The 17419-nt window shown below is 39.3% G+C and overlaps 2 protein-coding genes across 2 annotated transcripts; both read left to right on the forward strand.

Moving 5' to 3' along the window:
* The first annotated feature begins 185 nt into the window (after nucleotides 1–185).
* Nucleotides 186–5195, forward strand: LOC117298752 (2-acylglycerol O-acyltransferase 2-A-like). The gene is made up of 5 exons (XM_033782070.1): nucleotides 186–193; nucleotides 2162–2670; nucleotides 3200–3377; nucleotides 3886–4085; nucleotides 4890–5195. Exons 1-5 carry the CDS (start codon nucleotides 186–188, stop codon nucleotides 5042–5044), a joined length of 1050 nt encoding a protein of 349 aa, XP_033637961.1. The 3' UTR covers nucleotides 5045–5195.
* An 874-nt stretch (nucleotides 5196–6069) lies between these two features.
* Nucleotides 6070–14605, forward strand: LOC117298262 (2-acylglycerol O-acyltransferase 2-like). Its single transcript, XM_033781406.1, has 6 exons — nucleotides 6070–6234; nucleotides 7247–7611; nucleotides 11048–11632; nucleotides 12079–12253; nucleotides 12768–12952; nucleotides 13738–14605. The coding sequence occupies exons 3-6, from the start codon at nucleotides 11086–11088 to the stop codon at nucleotides 13890–13892; spliced, it is 1062 nt and encodes a 353-aa protein (XP_033637297.1). The 5' UTR covers nucleotides 6070–6234; nucleotides 7247–7611; nucleotides 11048–11085; the 3' UTR covers nucleotides 13893–14605.
* Nucleotides 14606–17419: the final 2814 nt, after the last annotated feature.

The raw sequence follows: 17419 nt of genomic DNA on the forward strand, positions 1-17419 counted from the left end.
ACGCAAACATTATTAGCGAGATAATGTGAACGATTTTCTAACAGTTATCTGTGACAATGTTCTGGTGATGTTCTGACTGATGAGACCCACGCCGTGTACAGTCACTCAGACCAGGCGCAATGACGAGTGAAATTTGTCTGTGAGGTTTTGGTGTTTTACCGGTCGGAGTTGCAACAACTTCTGCAATGAATAGGTGAGTAACATTTTTTGAATCACCTTACAGCTCTTAGTAGCCTAAGATAAATACAACTTAATGTTTTAGTGACTATTCTTTGATCTATTAACAAGGGACACTGGGATTGTGACAGCTCTGGATGCATGAGCGACAGGGAGATCTGGGAACAATTTGCAGTTATTGACCGAGGACACCACTCGAAATAAGAATGATGCATAATTCTAGCATTGTATTGCAGTTTCTCAGTTTAACCATTCCAAATACAAGTCATTGATTTTCGCTAAAGTGTGGACATTCGGGTAAATGCTGCTAAAAACACAAAGCTGTGTTAAGAATTTGGTGTCAAACACAAAGCTGTGTGGAGACTTTGATGGCCTTCACTTAACAATACCACTATGCAGAAACATCAATTATTAGAAGGTGCTTTCAACAGTTCCACGGTACACCACTCGCACCACAAAATATTGAATCGCAGAGGTGCACCGTGAGCGCATAAAGACACCGGACAACTTTGGTAATATCAAAGACCACTATTCTCACTTGGTGTATCTCATTATATGCAACTAACAACAAGTCTGTGAACATTATTGCTCAATTGGTCATCGAAGTTGCAAGAGAATAATGAAAGAGACAAACACCCGTGTTGCATTACTTTGTGTGCTTTCAAATGCATAATAAAAGGCTTCAGCTGAAGTCTTTCAATATTTGAGTGAGAAATTTCCTCTTTCTCAAAAACTACGTTACTTCAGAGCTGCTTCAGAAGGAGCCGTTTCTCACAATGTGTGTAGCTATCAACAGCTCTCCGATGCTCGTTACCAAGTAAGTTTTCATTCTATTACAAATAGTGTGCAGTGCCGTTAACATTAAATTAAGTTGGAAGGATTGCGCAATGTTTGAATGACTCTATAGTTTGTTTAAGGTCAAAGGAGAACGGTCTGCGACGCCATCTTGATAATCTGTCTTTTTGTATGAAGATAAAACATGTCTATAGTTTAATTTGGTTAAAGTTTGTTAGCACATACATTAAAGTACAACGTGGTGCACAAAGGAAACTCGGACAGGCACGCAGGACCACTTTATGGGTACCCTTGATCACTCTGAGATACCCAACCTTCCAAACATGATGAGGGATAAACACCTCTGGAATGACGTTGTAAATGGAATCTCGGTTGCGAACGCTAAAATAATATAATGATAATGATGATCACTCATCAGAATTGATCAGGAAAAAAAACAAGAAATAAACACAACAAAAACAACATACACGTCAGAAAACATAGATAAGTTTTAAAAGTTTTAAAAGACATAAATCACAAAATTCTGAATAATGTCTAAAACTCAAGAAACAGAATTGGCACGGAGTGTTGGTCCAAGGGCCTGACCCTTTTCCTAAACATGCTGAACTGAATTTTTTTTTTTTTATTTGATTCAACTTGGACTCTGCGTCAGTTTGACCCACCTGGATCATTTTGACCCAGAATTCTAGAATAGTAGAAGTGGGTTATAGGACCCACGAGAACCAGATCCGGGTCAAATCTGACCCTGGAGGTTTTAGAGTGTTTAAGACAGATATTTCATTTATTGTTTATTTTTATTTTTGTGAGTGATCGCCTATAAAAGCATCACAATACAAAGGGTGGCCACTTGATGTGAAGGCCTATCGACCCAAATCAACTGCCACATAGGGGCACGTTGCCCCCCTGGGCCCAATTTCATATTTGCTTAAGCAAAAAAATCCTTGCTTAGTAAAACCAGATTACTGGCCAAGACTCCACTCAATTGTTATGCTATTTAAATTAAACAACAGCTAAATACCAGTCACAAGCAATGCATATGGCATGACATTTGGCCATTAACATGTGTAAAATAAGCAAGCTATTTTCATGCTTAAGCAAACTTTTTGCTTAAGCAGCTCTATGAAATTGGCCCCTGCTCATGTAATGATTTGTGCCTACAGTAAGTCAGTTTTATATGTATTTATTGCAGTGATACAGGTCTACAATTTAAGGGGCTAGGGCTTCAGTTCGCCCCCCTCAACGTCCCGCTAGAGAGACGTCTTCAGACCCTAGCCGTCATCTACTTCTGGACTTCCTTCATCTTCATGGGTATGTTACCATCCATCATGGGCATCTACCTCCTCTTCACCGACTACTACTGGGTGACACTCCTAGCAGCGTCTTGGGTATACTACGACCGCAAGACGCCTCATCAAGGGGGTAGACGCATGTCTTGGTTAGGTGTCCGCTCCATGATACAGTGGAGTTACATCAAGGACTTCTTCCCGATCACTCTTGTGAAGACGGTTGATTTGGACCCAAAGCATAACTACCTCCTCGCTGTACATCCACACGGAATCATGAGCTTCGGAGCGGTGATAAACTTCGGCAGTGAGGCGACGGGGTTCAGCGAGCTTTTCCCGGGCATCACACCGTCGCTCCTCACACTGAGCGGCTGGTTTAATATCCCATTGGTGAGGGAGTACTTGATGATGGGAGGTAGGCAATATTTATCATCTTTAGTGGCCATTTTTGTTTTATTCTTGGTATCGTTAAAAAGTAGTTCTTACTCCTATCATAAATCTTGTCCACTAATCTAACCGTTAGTTGTACTGGCCCCTCACTTTAAAGTGTAAAGTCAAAAGTTTAGGTTAACGAGTGTAGAAAGTACCTTCTTTGGTGTCTGAAGTCACACTTCGAGGCTAGTGAATTACGCCAGAGAGTGGCCTCGGTCCCCGTCCACCTTCCCCTTTCACCTACATTCATAATGCAGACGACCGAAACGTCACCTCAGACAAATCAAGACACATATCCAATGAACTCATTGCATTATGTATCCAATGAAATAACGGGGTCTAAAAAGCAAGCGCATGTCTTTATATATTTACGGATAAAGACAGGGTACCAGTCTAGCAACACAACTCGACGCCCGAAAAAGTGTTGCAAAACAAATAACTATGTAATCGTCTTGTAAATATTGAGCCATTTTGACTTTACGGTAAAAACAAAAATATTTTATTTTATCCAGGTCTGTGTGCTGTTAGCAAGGACAGCGGTGATTGGCTGCTGGGTGGTCAGGCGGGTCAGGGCAGAGCTGCCGTCATCGTTGTGGGCGGCGCTTCTGAATCATTGGAGGCGCATCCAAATAACCACGTGGTCTATTTACATCGACGTAAGGGATTCGTCAAGAGAGCTATTGAGAGCGGGTAAGTAATATGCAAATTTATTCAAATGTAAAGTCATCAGCGTATCGTACATGAAAACGTTAGTAAATAGTTTGGGATGAATTAAAGGGGCACATCAAATCGCTCAGTATTTTTTTCCTGCAAGGAATGTGGCACTAAAGTTGAATTAAGAGATCTACTTCTTATCCATGAATTTAATGAGTGATGCGGCGCAATATGCTCCCAATCAAACCAGGAACGCCGGGGCAAACCCCTTCTCTTTTCGTTAAAATGCACTTGGGTTTTTTACGTGCGTAACACAAACCCACGGGACCCACGGCTATACGTCCCTTCCAAAGGACGAAGCATCATGCTTAAGTGACATGTGTCACGACTGGGACTCGAAGCTACACTCTGCTGGTCATCAGAAACACCAGCTTGAGTTCATTGCCACGACATGCCACACTGAGCATTGTTTGACTGAGCAAATTCCAATTTTTTTGGACAATAAACATTCCATTTACTTTGATATTTCTGTCTTGTCTTAAAGGGCTTATCTCGTTCCATGTTATTCCTTCGGCGAAGCGGAAATCTTCAAGCAGATGCCTAATCCTCAGGGTTCCAGACTGAGGGATCTTCAAGTCCGCTTGACTCGACTGGTGGGATTTGCTCCGCCCATCTTCCACGGTAGAGGAGTCTTTAACTATAACTTTGGTTTGCTTCCCTTCCGAAGGGCCATCTCAACCGTCAGTAAGTTCTTATAAATAATTTCCATGACCAAATGTTGTTAAAGAATTATCTGATAAGCAGAGTAAACGAACCACCAGTCACATTAATGTACATTTGACATGGTAGTTTGGCTGGTAATCTTATTCTGGTAAATGTTATTTTGTTTTGCTTAGTTACCTCTATTAAAATTGGGCGCAGGACCAAATTTCACAGAGTTGATTTTAAGCAGGAATATCGGTTGACAAATTTCTGCTAAAAAGGAATTGTAAATATGTGACATGGTATAGTTTGGCTGATAAGCGTACTCTTGGAAGCATTATTGTTTGCGCTTGTATAGCTGTTTTGTGCGAAAGGTCACTGGGCACTTTTGGTCATTACCCAAAATAATTGTTAGCATAAAAACTTGCTTGGTAACGAGCAACGTAGAGCTGATGATAGTATTAAAAAAAACCTAGTGATAAACGGCTGCCTCTGAAGTAAAGTATAGTTTTTGAAAAAGAGGTAATTTCTCACTCAAATGTTAAAAGACTTTAGGCCTGAAGCCCAGTTTAGGCATCTGAAAGCACATATTTTGTGCGAGGGTGTGTTTTCTTTCATCTTTGAAAGAGGGGTGTGTTTTCTTTCATCATTAAATGGAGAGAGTTAATTGGACGATAACTGGGGGTGCGTAAGAAGCGTGCGTTTTGTGCAAGGGATCTAAATTTGAATACAAAATAAATTAAACAAAATGCAATTAGTTGGAATTTTTACATTAATTCATTAAATGATATTTCATTCTTACAAAGATTGTTATTTACAGTTCTGTATTAATAATTTTCTTTTTAGTTGGAAAGCCAATGTACGTCAAAAAGATCACAAACCCGTCATCGGAGCAAGTGGAAAAGGTTCACCAGGAATACATGGGACACCTGAGGGCGCTGTTTGACGCGAACAAGACCAAGTATGGGGTTGCAGGAGATCAGAATTTGAACTTTATTTAAAGGCTTAAAAGGGGCCGATAAGTTGTGTAAATAAACCAATTATATGTTTAAAGATTAGACTTTTGTAAATATATATTTTGAGATATTTTTCATAGTTGTCATCTGCAAACTTTTACATTTGAAAAGGGTTTATTTACTTGAATTGTCTTAATATTCTCCAAACCAATTTATTATTTGATCGTTTTTAAACGAAAAATTTAGATGTGTTCTTTTTAGAACTTGTCTTGCTGATATTCTACTACCGCTATTTCGGACTTGGGGAGACTTCTCTATTGCTGCGGAACATTTGCCACTTCAGCGTTTTCAGTATCAATTGTGTTTTTAAAATGCATATATTCAAAACTATATAATAAATTATGTGGATAAATAAAGACCTGTAATATGCCCAGTAGCGGTGTGTTTGGGAATAAATCAAGTTGAACAGAATATTCTGTTTATAGTTTCTGTTACCGCAAGATCCTCTTGCTAGCACAAAGGCCCTTTTCGAAACCACGGATTCGTCTTTGGATTCGGCTTCAGGCCGGCTCCGTCCTCTCGTCTGAAGCCCTGAGCGCGTATACGCAAAGCACGCGCAATATTGTCAAAACAACCGCGGGGCCAATCTAGCCTGAACCGAATCCAAAGTCGTGGTTTCGAGAAGAGCCTCTGTGTCACTCTGCTACACGAACGAATGTCTCTACAAATAACGTTCCCGATATTGTGACGGAGGATGTCCCCCCCCCCCTAAAATCATCGAAGAATTCCTTAGATTCCCACAACACAATGAATGAAGACACAATAGAAGCGGGTAACCTTGCCTCATCGATCGCCAAATGTCTGGAAGATGTATATTATTTGCATATCAGTAAGTACCTTTCTCTTGCTGTCACAACAATTGCATCATCTCATGGAGCTATTTAAGAATGGAGCTCCATGGTCCCTCCTCTGTGTCACGTGACAATGTAGAAGAATACCATTTGCTTATATAAGGAGGGTGTCCCCCAAAACTCCTTTCCTCTTCTTTAGAACCCCCCCCCCCCCTAAAATCCTCAAAAGAATTTCTGGGATTCACAGAACCGAAATAAGACACAATAGGAGCAAGGTCAACTCTAAGCCACATCGATCGGCAAATGCATTTAAATGTCTGGAGGTTATAAAGTGCTGATCCCAAGGAAACCATTGAGAAAGGGTGGTACTTGGTCCATTAAAGGGTAAGGCACACGTTTGGTAATTACTCAAAATAAAATATTAACTTAAAAACTGACTTGGTAACGAGCATTGGAAAGCTGTTGATAGTATAAAACATTGTGAGAAACGGCTCCCTGTGAATAGCATCGATTTTGAGAAAGAGGTAATTTCTCACTAAAATACGCCAGAAGCCTTTTAGTCCTATCTGTAAGCACACAAATTCGTCCAACAAGGGTGTTTTTTCGATCATCATTTTCTCCCAAACCTGATGACAAATAGAGCTCAAATTTTCACAGGCTTGTTATTTTATGCTTATGTTGGGATACGACAAGTGAGAAGACTGGTCATTGACAGACAGCTACCAAACGTGTACCTTCCCTCTAATGGAGGACCTCCATGATCCTTTCTGTTTCTACTCTATGTCCAAACAACAACGTTATAAATTCCAGCCTGGACAGAATAAACCAACTGCGGAGACTAAACTTTTAAACTCCGATACAATGCGAAAAGTTTGTTACCACTTGCGTTGTTTACGACCTCTGGACTCGAACTCGCAAACATGTTGCAATATCTTCCTGGCTAGTTTCAGCCTGATTTCACAACGACTAGAATAATTGTTGTTTTCTAGTTACTGAATCAACATTCCTTGGTTTGTGAAATTAATTACAATATTTGTAATGAGAAAGATTTGCTGTTGCCAGCTTGGTGTTTATATCCCCATGTGGGAGTTTGATGGGTTCTCTTGACAGACTAGGAGGATCATAAACTTAGACAGACAGCCAGTTTGAAGTTATAGTTTCATGCAACAGCCGTCTGTAACCAAACGCTCCAAAACCCCTATGCGTTTGTATACAAATGAGCAACACATTGCGAGCTGACCTGGAACTTTGCTGTTGACTAACGAAATCCCCGGGCTTTACAATGGAAAACGGCCGTCGGGTTTAATCTTGATACGAAACTATTGAGCCCACACAATATATTGGTCAATAACATGTTTGCGCAATGGTTGAGTTATCTTTGTTTTTTTGATCGCAGTTCTACAGCTGGCGAAAGAACCAACCAATTGTTTTGATTTCACAATCCGGCAGTGGACTTCGGGTTTAAACGTTGTTTCTTGGTAGCTGGCGGGACCTATGTTAGAGCATAGAGCATGCAAGGACCAAGGTTAGAGGTTTCTATTGCTACAAATTTGAGCCAGCAATTTGACGTTCATTTGTAGCTTCTTCCCTTCAGCATTAACCTTCGGGCTCGAAACAAAGACCCTTTATTTATTGTTATCGGCTCATGGTGAAATTAAGCTGCCTTTTTGTGGACGAGTCTTCGATTTACCGAAGGTCAAAACGTCATCAATTCTTGCATTATCGTCTGGATCGGTAGAGAAGACGGAGGTGTAAGTTTTGGTGAGTTTGATTTTTAATTGATGTAAATGACTATGTATTTTTTTTAAACAACGAGGCTGACAAGTCGCCTATCATTTGAACGCAGACAGCCTGATTCTGTTTAACCATGGTTTAACTGATATTTAATTTTGCTGACAAGAAAACCTGCTATAAATAGCAGCCTCAATTGTTAAATTCGGTTTTGTGATGCACTCATATATTATTTCAGTGGTGATTGGAAAGTATCTATTGCAAAATGAGTTGTTAAAAAACCTGAAACTTGACATTATAGCCCCTCTCGTCAACTATTTGTGACTGACTTAATATGTCTGTGGAATAGCTCTTGTTAATATTCTTTATTCAGCTATTTTCTCATTTATTTGTCATTTGTCAAGTTGTTGTGATCCAACTTATTTGATTGTGTGACTTTATTCTTATTCTTATTGTTTATTTGGCCATTAAACAATAACAATATACAAGCAGACAGTATGTAAAATAAATAATATAAAAACAAAAGTAAATACAAAGCAAGACAAACAGTAAGGGCACAGGAAATTACAAAACAACCCTAATGTGATGGCCAGGATCAACAAAAGTATAATAAAACACTGTAGCTCGAAAACCTGTTAATCCAGTTACTTTACACTTTACGTTATTGATTGATTTGGTGTAACTTTGCCAAATATGCAATTTGTTTCCCCCGTGAAAATACATTCTTAAAAATGCATCATTGTGGAGTATTGTGTAGTTCTTCCCTTTGTCCCTGCACTGACCAGTTTCCCATATTAAAAAAAAAAACAAGTCTTGAGAATTTCCCCATTGGAGCCCCTTTGTTCTTCCATGTATTGTTTTGTTCTTTGGCCTATTACTAACAACCGGCACATTCCTTTTCCCAGTGGTTTCACTTTCTCTATGAAGGGATCAACCACTAAATGGTTCTCGTTAGTTCTCAAAGTATTCTATTCTAGAACGACCAGGGGTGGATTTCATAAAGGTAGTCCTAACTTAGGACTAGTCCTAGGCACTGCTAAGAGATAGGACCAGTCCTAAGGTAGGATGAGATACTGGTCCTAACATAGGACTGGTCCTATCTCTTAGCATTGCCTATAGGACTAGTCCTAAGTTAGGACTATCTTTGTGAAATCCACCCCTGAGAGCTTAAGAAAAGGAATACAGTGTAGAGAATGTTGCCCTGTGACATGAGAGTTGTGGACTCCCAACTTGTGGTATTTTTTGCTGACATTGATAGGCCCTGATATAAATGGTCCTTATTGCCGCTAAACACAGTAGCCAAGTGTGGTTTCCGAGTTCCGGAGTTATGGTAGGCCCCTATATATTCTGTGAACGGTGAATGGAATTAATTGATTGTATTGGTTTACAGTTTTATTGTTCAGTCGTTTTCGTTTTTTCAGATCAGTAACATTAGGCCTATATGTTCAGTTGTTCATTTCATTAAAGGCAGTGGACACTATTGGTAATTGTCAAAGACTAGCCTTCACAGTTGGTGCATCATAACATATGCATAAAATAACAAACCTGTGAAAATTTGAGCTCAATCGGTCATCGAAGTTGCGAGATAATAATGAAAGAAAAAACACCCTTGTCACACGAAGTTGTGTGCGTTTAGATCGTTGATTTCGAGACCTCAAGTTCTAAATCTGAGGTATCGAAATCAAATTCGTGGAAAATTACTTCTTTCTCGAACACTATGGCACTTCAGAGGGAGCCGTTTCTCACAATATTTTATACCATCAACCTCTCCCCGTTACTCGTTATCAAGTAAGGTTTTATGCTAATAATTATTTTGAGTAATTACCAATACTGCCTTTAATAAGTATACAGGATTGGTAGAGATAAAACCATTGTTTAAAGGCAGATGGACACTATTAATTGGTAATTTCTCAAAATAATTGTTAGCATAAAAACTTACTTGGTAACGAGCAATGGAGAGCTGTTTAGTATAATACATTGTGAGAAACAGCTTCCTCTGAAGTAACGTCGTTTTCGAGAAAGAAGTATTTTTCCACGAATTTGATTTCGAGACCTCAGAATTAGATTTTGAGGTCCCGCAATCAAGCATCTGGAAGCACACAGCTTCGTGAGACAATTAAAAGGTGTTTTTCTCCATTATTATCTCGCAACTTCGACGACCAATTGAGTTAAAACTTTCACAGGTTTAATATTTTGTGCAAATGTTGAGATATACCAAGTGAGAAGCTGAGTCTTTGACAATTACCAATGTCCAGTGTCTTTTAACTTTGAACCATGTTTGTATGAGAGATGCCAGATTGGCGTGTATATCCTCCTCTTGTGAGAGTCTGTCAAGATCATCTAATTAACAAACAGACAATCAAACAACAAACATACCCTGAACTGTCGGCCTTGCCGAGGTCTAACAAATTCCAAATTACAATGCGTGTTCGCGCCAAGCACAACTCTCAACCAATGACAGGTCTTCCCTTGACTTCGGTGAGGGCGCTGTTTGCACGTGTGACGTCACATGCAAGTGCTCTTCTGTGTGACCTTGCCATTGCAGAAAATTATTCAAACAATCCTATATTAAAGATATGAATTAGAATTTGTACCTATGCAGTATCCAAATATTACACGCTCCGGGTTGTTTGTGTCATCTGTGTAAACTAAAGCTATCCATCTTATTTACATTTGGGTTTATTTCATCACCCTTGTCCCGTTGATTTCTTCAGGTGTAGCCCACTCCCTAACAAAGTTGACACGCAACAGCTTAAAAGTAATCCATTCAGAAACAGTAATCAACGTTCACGATATGAGATCAACGTGTCATACGAAACACGCGGCAGTCAATTTCTTCGTGAACTTCTAAGTTTGCTTAAGTTTTGATTGAACACAATTATGAACGATAACCAATCTCAACATAGTTACCTTATGAAGCAAAAATAGGGAAAATGAAGCCCACATTTTTGTCACAAGTTGTTGGAAAATGGAATTTTGGCTCAAAATTTGCTCGTAGAAATTGCACACAAACACCGAACTCGAGCGTTGGTGTTTCTGATCAGCAGAGCGTGGGTTCGAGTCCATAGCACTTGTTTCCTTATTAAGCAAAACACTTAACTATTACTACTTTGTCCTTCAAGGATTGCTAGTGCTCGAACCCACTACTCTTATAGTACAAGGGTAGGGGAAACCGTGTTCCTGGTCACCACATATAGAGCACACTTTTTAAAGGTTTCTTCAGGCTTGCGAGATAAGTGATTAAGTTCACTTTATATTACGAGGCATCCTTGGTTTTATTACCAGCAAATAAAACAACTATGAACTCTTAGCTTTTAACACAAGTAAAGATATAAGATTTGTATTCACTATCTCCCCACCGTTAATGAACGTTTTGTAATCGTTTTTGTTTTTGTTTTAAGTAAACGACCTTAGCTTACATTACAAGATGGGTAAGGTTTCTATTCACTTTCTCCCCACCGTGTAGGAACGTCTTGAAATCATCTTCTCCAATTAACCATCGTCATGGATGCTGCACTCATGGTCGAGTACTCCAAGGAGATGAAGAAGTTGAAATCTCGTGTGGACACCGCCTCAGTCTCATTCAGAGTCAACTTCTTAGAGTCCTGGACCCGTCTTCTCGAGGCCCTTTCTTGTCTCCACTACATCACTATCTTTATCTTCCTTGGTCACGTCAGTCTTGGCATCCTCATCCTGCTGCTCTTCACTGACTGGTACTGGGTGACTCTAGTCTACGTTGCTTGGCTAGCCTACGATTGGAACTCACCGTGCCGCGGGGCAAGGGGCAAAGCATGGTTAAAAAGCTTTGAGATATGGAAGAGGGGGCGAGATTACTTTCCGGTAAACCTGGTGAAGACGGCCGAGTTGGACCCGTCTAAGAACTACCTCATGGGGCATCATCCTCACGGTGTCTTGGTGTTTGGAGCTTTCTTTAATTTCGCTACTGACGCGACTGGATTGAGCACCGTGTTTCCTGGGATGAAAGTGTTCCTCATGACGCTGCATCAGATGTTTAAGATGCCTGTATTCAGAGAATATTTCATGTTATCAGGTAAGAAAGATTTTCATTGGGGATTTTTATATACAAGTTTTAATTGTCCAAGCACCTGTTTTGTATTCGAACGCAAAAAGGTATCCCATTCGCTTACCAAACACTACAACAATCAACAATCAGAATGACTGCCTCTAGAGTAACGTAGTTTTTGAGAAAGAGCAAATGTCTCACTAAATTTAAAAAGACTTCAAGTCTGAAGCATTTTATTAGGCATCTGAAAGCACACAACCTTTTGCAGCAAGGGTGTTTTTCTTTCATATTCTCTTGCAACTTCAATGACCAATAATTGAGTCCGATTTTTCACAGATTTGTTATTGTATGCATATGTTGGGATACACCAAGTGAGAATACTGGGGTTCAACAAAATTAAACAAAGGTCCAGTGCCTTTAAACAAAAACTGTCGATAACGAACTTAAACGTTTTTCATGGTGTATCTTCCCAGGTTCCGTTAGCGTACGGAAGGACAGTATAGAGTGGGTCATCAGTCAAAATGGCGTTGGTAATGTCGGTGTTATAGTCGTAGGTGGCGCCCCAGAAGCTCTTGACGCACATCCGGGAGTTCATCGACTAAGCATCAAGAACCGAAAGGGATTCGTTAAACTAGCCCTCGTTCATGGGTAAACAAACAAAACAGTTATTTATATTTGTGCATAAACTACTCCAGATTGAAGAAATTAATACATGTTCGTTTCAAGGCACCAGCCTGTGATGCTGCATTGACCTCCTTCAAACGCCCTCTATTGTTACACTCTAAAAACTTCCGGGTCGGAATTGACCAGGAATCTGGGTCTCCAAGGAGCCTAATCCATATATCTGGATCAGTATGACCCGGAATCTGTAGAAAACACTACACAGAAATAGATCAAACTGACCAAAAATCCTTGTCAAAATCTCTCTCTCTCTCGTTTCCCCTTTTTGTTTTTCTTTTACCGGGCGTGTATAACAAATTGCTTTTCATCCTCTTATGTCTTTCAAACTTGCAAAAATGAAACAAAAGATTGTATTGATCAAATAAATTTAACTTAACTCTATCTTTAAGGAAATCAGATATAACAATCCTAAACAATACTATTACAATATTGAAAACTTTTTTACAAACTTTTTTTTATTCTCCATTATTTCTTTCAACAGAGCTCACTTGGTGCCAGCGTACAGCTTCGGTGAGAACAATGCTTATGATCAGATCGACAATGCTCCAGGTACGAGGTTGAGACGTCTCCAGAACGTCATGACCAGAATATGTGGCTTCAGTCCACCTCTTTTCTATGGTCGAGGTTTCTCTATGTTACCGTATAGGACTCCTATCACCACAGTTGGTAAGAATGTGTTCACCTATTTTAACAAAAGCCATTATACACTTTCGGAACAGAAAAAAAATAAAAGTTAACAAATTTCCAAATAACTTGCAGGGTTTACAGAAGGTAAAGGTAAAAGACTTCTCTTGAAATATTATTCCATGAAATGCTTTACTTTTTGAGAAAACATTGAAACAATTCTCGACAACGAGAATTATACGGATTTATTTTAAACACATGTCATGACACGGCGACTCGTGCAAAAACAAGGGTGGGTTTTCCCGTTATTTTCTCCCGACTCCGATGACCCATTGAGCCTAAATTTTTACAGGTTTGTTATTTAATATATAAGTTGTGATACACGAAGTGTTGTGGGCCTTTGGACACTACTGTTTACCGAAAGTCCAATGGATTTAAGTGCGGGAGTAACCCCATCAATAAGCAATCAATCAATCAGACAAACATCATTTATATAGCGCTGTTATCCAATGTTCAAATGCGCTTTGATAATCTATGACATGATAGCAAATGCTCTTGAGTACAAGAGTTTTCGGTCTCTTCTTGAAAACTTTCACATTTGGTGAAGTTTGAATGTCCATAGGGAGATCGAAAATTATTGATTTACTCCCAAGTAGGCCAAAAAGTTTGACAGGCAGGGGGGAGGTGTTCTATACTAGGCAAGTATTTTTCCGGAACTGCATGTTTCTGTCGCCGGGAAGAAAATGGAAACAATGTGCAAGGCTCCTGATACTTTAATCTATGCCTATACATAATGATAGTTTATTCTTCTCCTTCTTTCCAATCAGTGGGCCGACCAATCGAAGTGGAGAAAACTCCAAACCCAACCCGCCAACAGGTTGAGGATATGCACGCCCTCTACGTCAAGGAACTGGTCGAGCTGTTTGAGACGCACAAGAGCAAGTATGGAGTGCCGCCAGAGAAACGCTTAGAAATCGTCTGAGGATGGAGAGCGATATTATTGGTTCCTGTCGTCCAGTTACCCGACCATACAAGGGTGACAATGACATGCTTGTCCTTGGGGAAAGCGCAACTTTATTTAGACTGGTCCCCGTCTTAAGATAAAGACAGGCATTGGTCTTACGGGTCCAATGATTTCATTTGATACAATGATTTCATTGGATAACCTTGCTGTGGTGATAGCTTTCCGTAATGTTAAGATTAGTCCGAGATGATAGTGTCCGCTGTCGACCGTCTGCATACAGCGTATAATTTACGTTTGCAGAATATTGTGTACATCATGTAGTATCGTTTTATTCACTATTTGAATGTATATGTACGTGTGAATTGACTGCGAATCTTTGTGTGAAATGATAACGAGGTCAAAGGTACAGTTACAAGGATCCGAACATCCGCTCAGGCTGGTATCTGGCGTAATTCACCAGCCTCGAGGTGTGACGTCAGATGTTCTGGTTGAACTTAATTATGCTGAACTGACTGCAGGACAAACTTCTGTAAAAGCTGGTCGTAGGTTCAGACCCAACCGTCGCCGATGAATAACCAGCGAAGTATTATGTACACAGAGCTTTAAACAGCCATTGGAGCAATGCTCGATGTGAAAGAGACATTCCTGAAGATGTTGTTTGTGAATTTTTGTTTGTCAAACGGTGTGGCACAAATAATAATAACCAGTTTTATATGAGCGCTTTTCACACCCGGAGCGCTTCCAACATTATTAACCCTGGTCACTGGGCCTTAAATAATTCCTTAAACCATCTCAGCTCCCTGGTGGGGAGTATGCAGTATTTAGTGTTGTTTGAAGCTTTGCATGGTGTGGATAAAGGAAGAAACTATACATAAATAGTAAACTTGTGGGTACAACCAATATTGTAATCTCTTGTGTTGGAGTGTTGGCTCTGCAGAAAAGAGCCTGTGTGGTCTCGACGTTTCGATCAGTACATTCTGCCCGTCTTTAGGAGAAACTTGTACGGCATATTAGCCTACGTTAGGCTCATGTCAACTTGGTCGACGGCCATGAAGGTTCTATCCCGTAAAGTGATATTACACAATTGACTTTCAACTGCTAAACAATTCAGGTCAAATTAATTACGGGAAAAAAAGAATGTTGTAAGCATAATGTCTGTTTATTTTATGGCTAGCACAACCTAGAACAACAATACTCGATCCTGTCATTGAGATTTGCTAATAACCTCCATTCCTGATGCCATGAACGAATTCATGTGGAACGTAAATTTGTAAATTTAGTAAATTAATTTGTCGGTGGAGAAGTTTTCGTTTTACCAAGCTTAAAGATTGAGAAAATTAGCTGCTGCAGAGTGCTTACTAACTCAAATGACGTTGGTAGCCTATAATGCAAAAATAGGAATGGTATGACATTCGATCCTATATAGCATACGGTCTTTTTCGGAATTTCGAGTATTCTGGTCAAATGCGTCTAGAACTACAGTAAACACAACCCACCATGCCCGAGCATTTAGTTTTAAAAACAACTTTTTACCCGCGTTCCAAACCTCGAAACAATATTCTGCATCTTGTGATGGAAGGAGTTTCTGTCCCTTTCCGCAAACAAACTTGTTTATATTTATACAACAACATTGTCACTGTCGTTATGCTTTTCAATGAGGAACCGTTCTTCTAAATCGATTCAAAATAGGGAATAAAAACTTCGGGAATTGTTTTTAGGATGATAATTTGATGAACAGGTGGTGGGGGGGGGGGGTTAAAAATGCCTCCCGCACCCTTTGAAAACTCCGTTTGATAGCGCCCTCTCTTATACGGGAAGGGTGGGCAGAAAACTGGGGTCAAAGTCTACTATGACACTGGCCGCTATATTTTGATGTTGGAGTATTATTTGCTTTCTGTTGGTCCAATACTTTCTGTTTTGTTTGAATTTTATTGCTTCTGTGGTGTTTGACTTTGAACTTGTTGATGTCAAACAATTAAATTTGTTTACGTACAAGAACACCCAGCGATGTTATAGTCTCAGTTATCAATTAATGAAGAAAAAAACTATTACAAAATTAGTTTATATTGATGCTGAGCTGTTGAATAACAGTAAACAAGACGTTTATGTAAAGTACAGAGATCACAAGTTCACATTTTTAATAGATAAGCTTGTCAAAGGTTTGCAAAGTTTTGTGGAAGTGTTTGTTTACTGAGTATTATGGGATATATCAGGCACGCTGGGAATAACTAGGCAAATATGTCTTTTTAATGTTTTTTGTTATGTTCAGCTGTGAGTCCTAATTTTATAAAGCTGTTAAAGGCAGTGGACACTATTGATAATTACTCGAAATAGTTTTTAGCATAAAACCTTACTTGATTATGAGTAATGGGGAGAGGTTGATAGTATAAAACATTGTGAGAAACGGCTCCCTCTGAAGTGAAGTAGTTTTCGAGAAAGAAGTAATTTTCAAAGGATTTGATTTCGAGACCTCAGATTTAGATTTTTTGAGGTCTCGAAATCAAGCATCTGCTGAACGCACAAAATTTCGTGTCCATTGTGTTTTTTCCCTTTCACTATTATCTCGCAACTTCGACGACCAATTGAGCTCAAATTTTCACATGGTTGTTATTTTATGCAAATGTTGAGATAAACCAAGTGAGAAGACTGGTCTTTGACAATTACCATTAGTGTCCAGTGTCTTTAAAGTATTTTTTGTTTTCGACTTTTTTGCAATTTGTTGTATATTGAAATAAAAAAGTTTGTCAGTGACAAACACAGTTAAATGGCACGATTGAGTTATTTAGCAAATTTTGGTTTTTAATATTTCAATGTTAATGAACTTGAATTTAAAGTGTTACCCCAAAAAAGAAACCGAAGTATAATCACCCTACATAAACATACTGCAACAATACAAATTCTGTTTTTAAATTATTATATATATTCCCAAGTCAAGAAACCGGTCTCGAAGACTAGTACATAATAACCTAGACCTGGTAATTGAAACAAAGCTCATGCATAATACACGTTCTGTTTTCAAATTCCTCTATCCATCCACATGTCAAGAAACGGGTCTCGGAGGTTAGTACATAATAAATATACTAACCTCTGAGACCTGGGCCCAATTTCATAGAGCTGCTAAGCACAAAAATTTGCTTAGCATGACATTTCTTCCTTGATAAAAACAGGACTCATTACCAACAAAATTTCCACTTGATTTTAAGGATAAGCAAACAGCAGCCGAGTAACAAGCAATATGCAACAAATGGCAATTTGGTTGGTAATCCTGTTTTTATCAGGTAAGAAATTTGATGCTAAGCAAATTTTTTCTGCTTAGCAGCTCTATGAAATTGGGCCCTGGTAATTAAAAAGAAAAGCTTTCATGCATAATACAAAAGGTTCAGTTTTCAGTTGCTTCCAAACTCTTGCCGAGTTTGTTCGTTAGTGCGCCCTCAGTAGTCCGGAGTTACTCAGTTAAAGTCTGGTTCATCTTTCTAGCTGATTATTTAAACAGTTCTTTGTTGTTGGGTTAAATTTGTCCCGATGAACCAGACCTTTGGCATTGG

The sequence above is a fragment of the Asterias rubens genome, chromosome 13 (assembly GCF_902459465.1).
Source record: "Asterias rubens chromosome 13, eAstRub1.3, whole genome shotgun sequence".
Classification (NCBI taxonomy): domain Eukaryota; kingdom Metazoa; phylum Echinodermata; class Asteroidea; order Forcipulatida; family Asteriidae; genus Asterias; species Asterias rubens.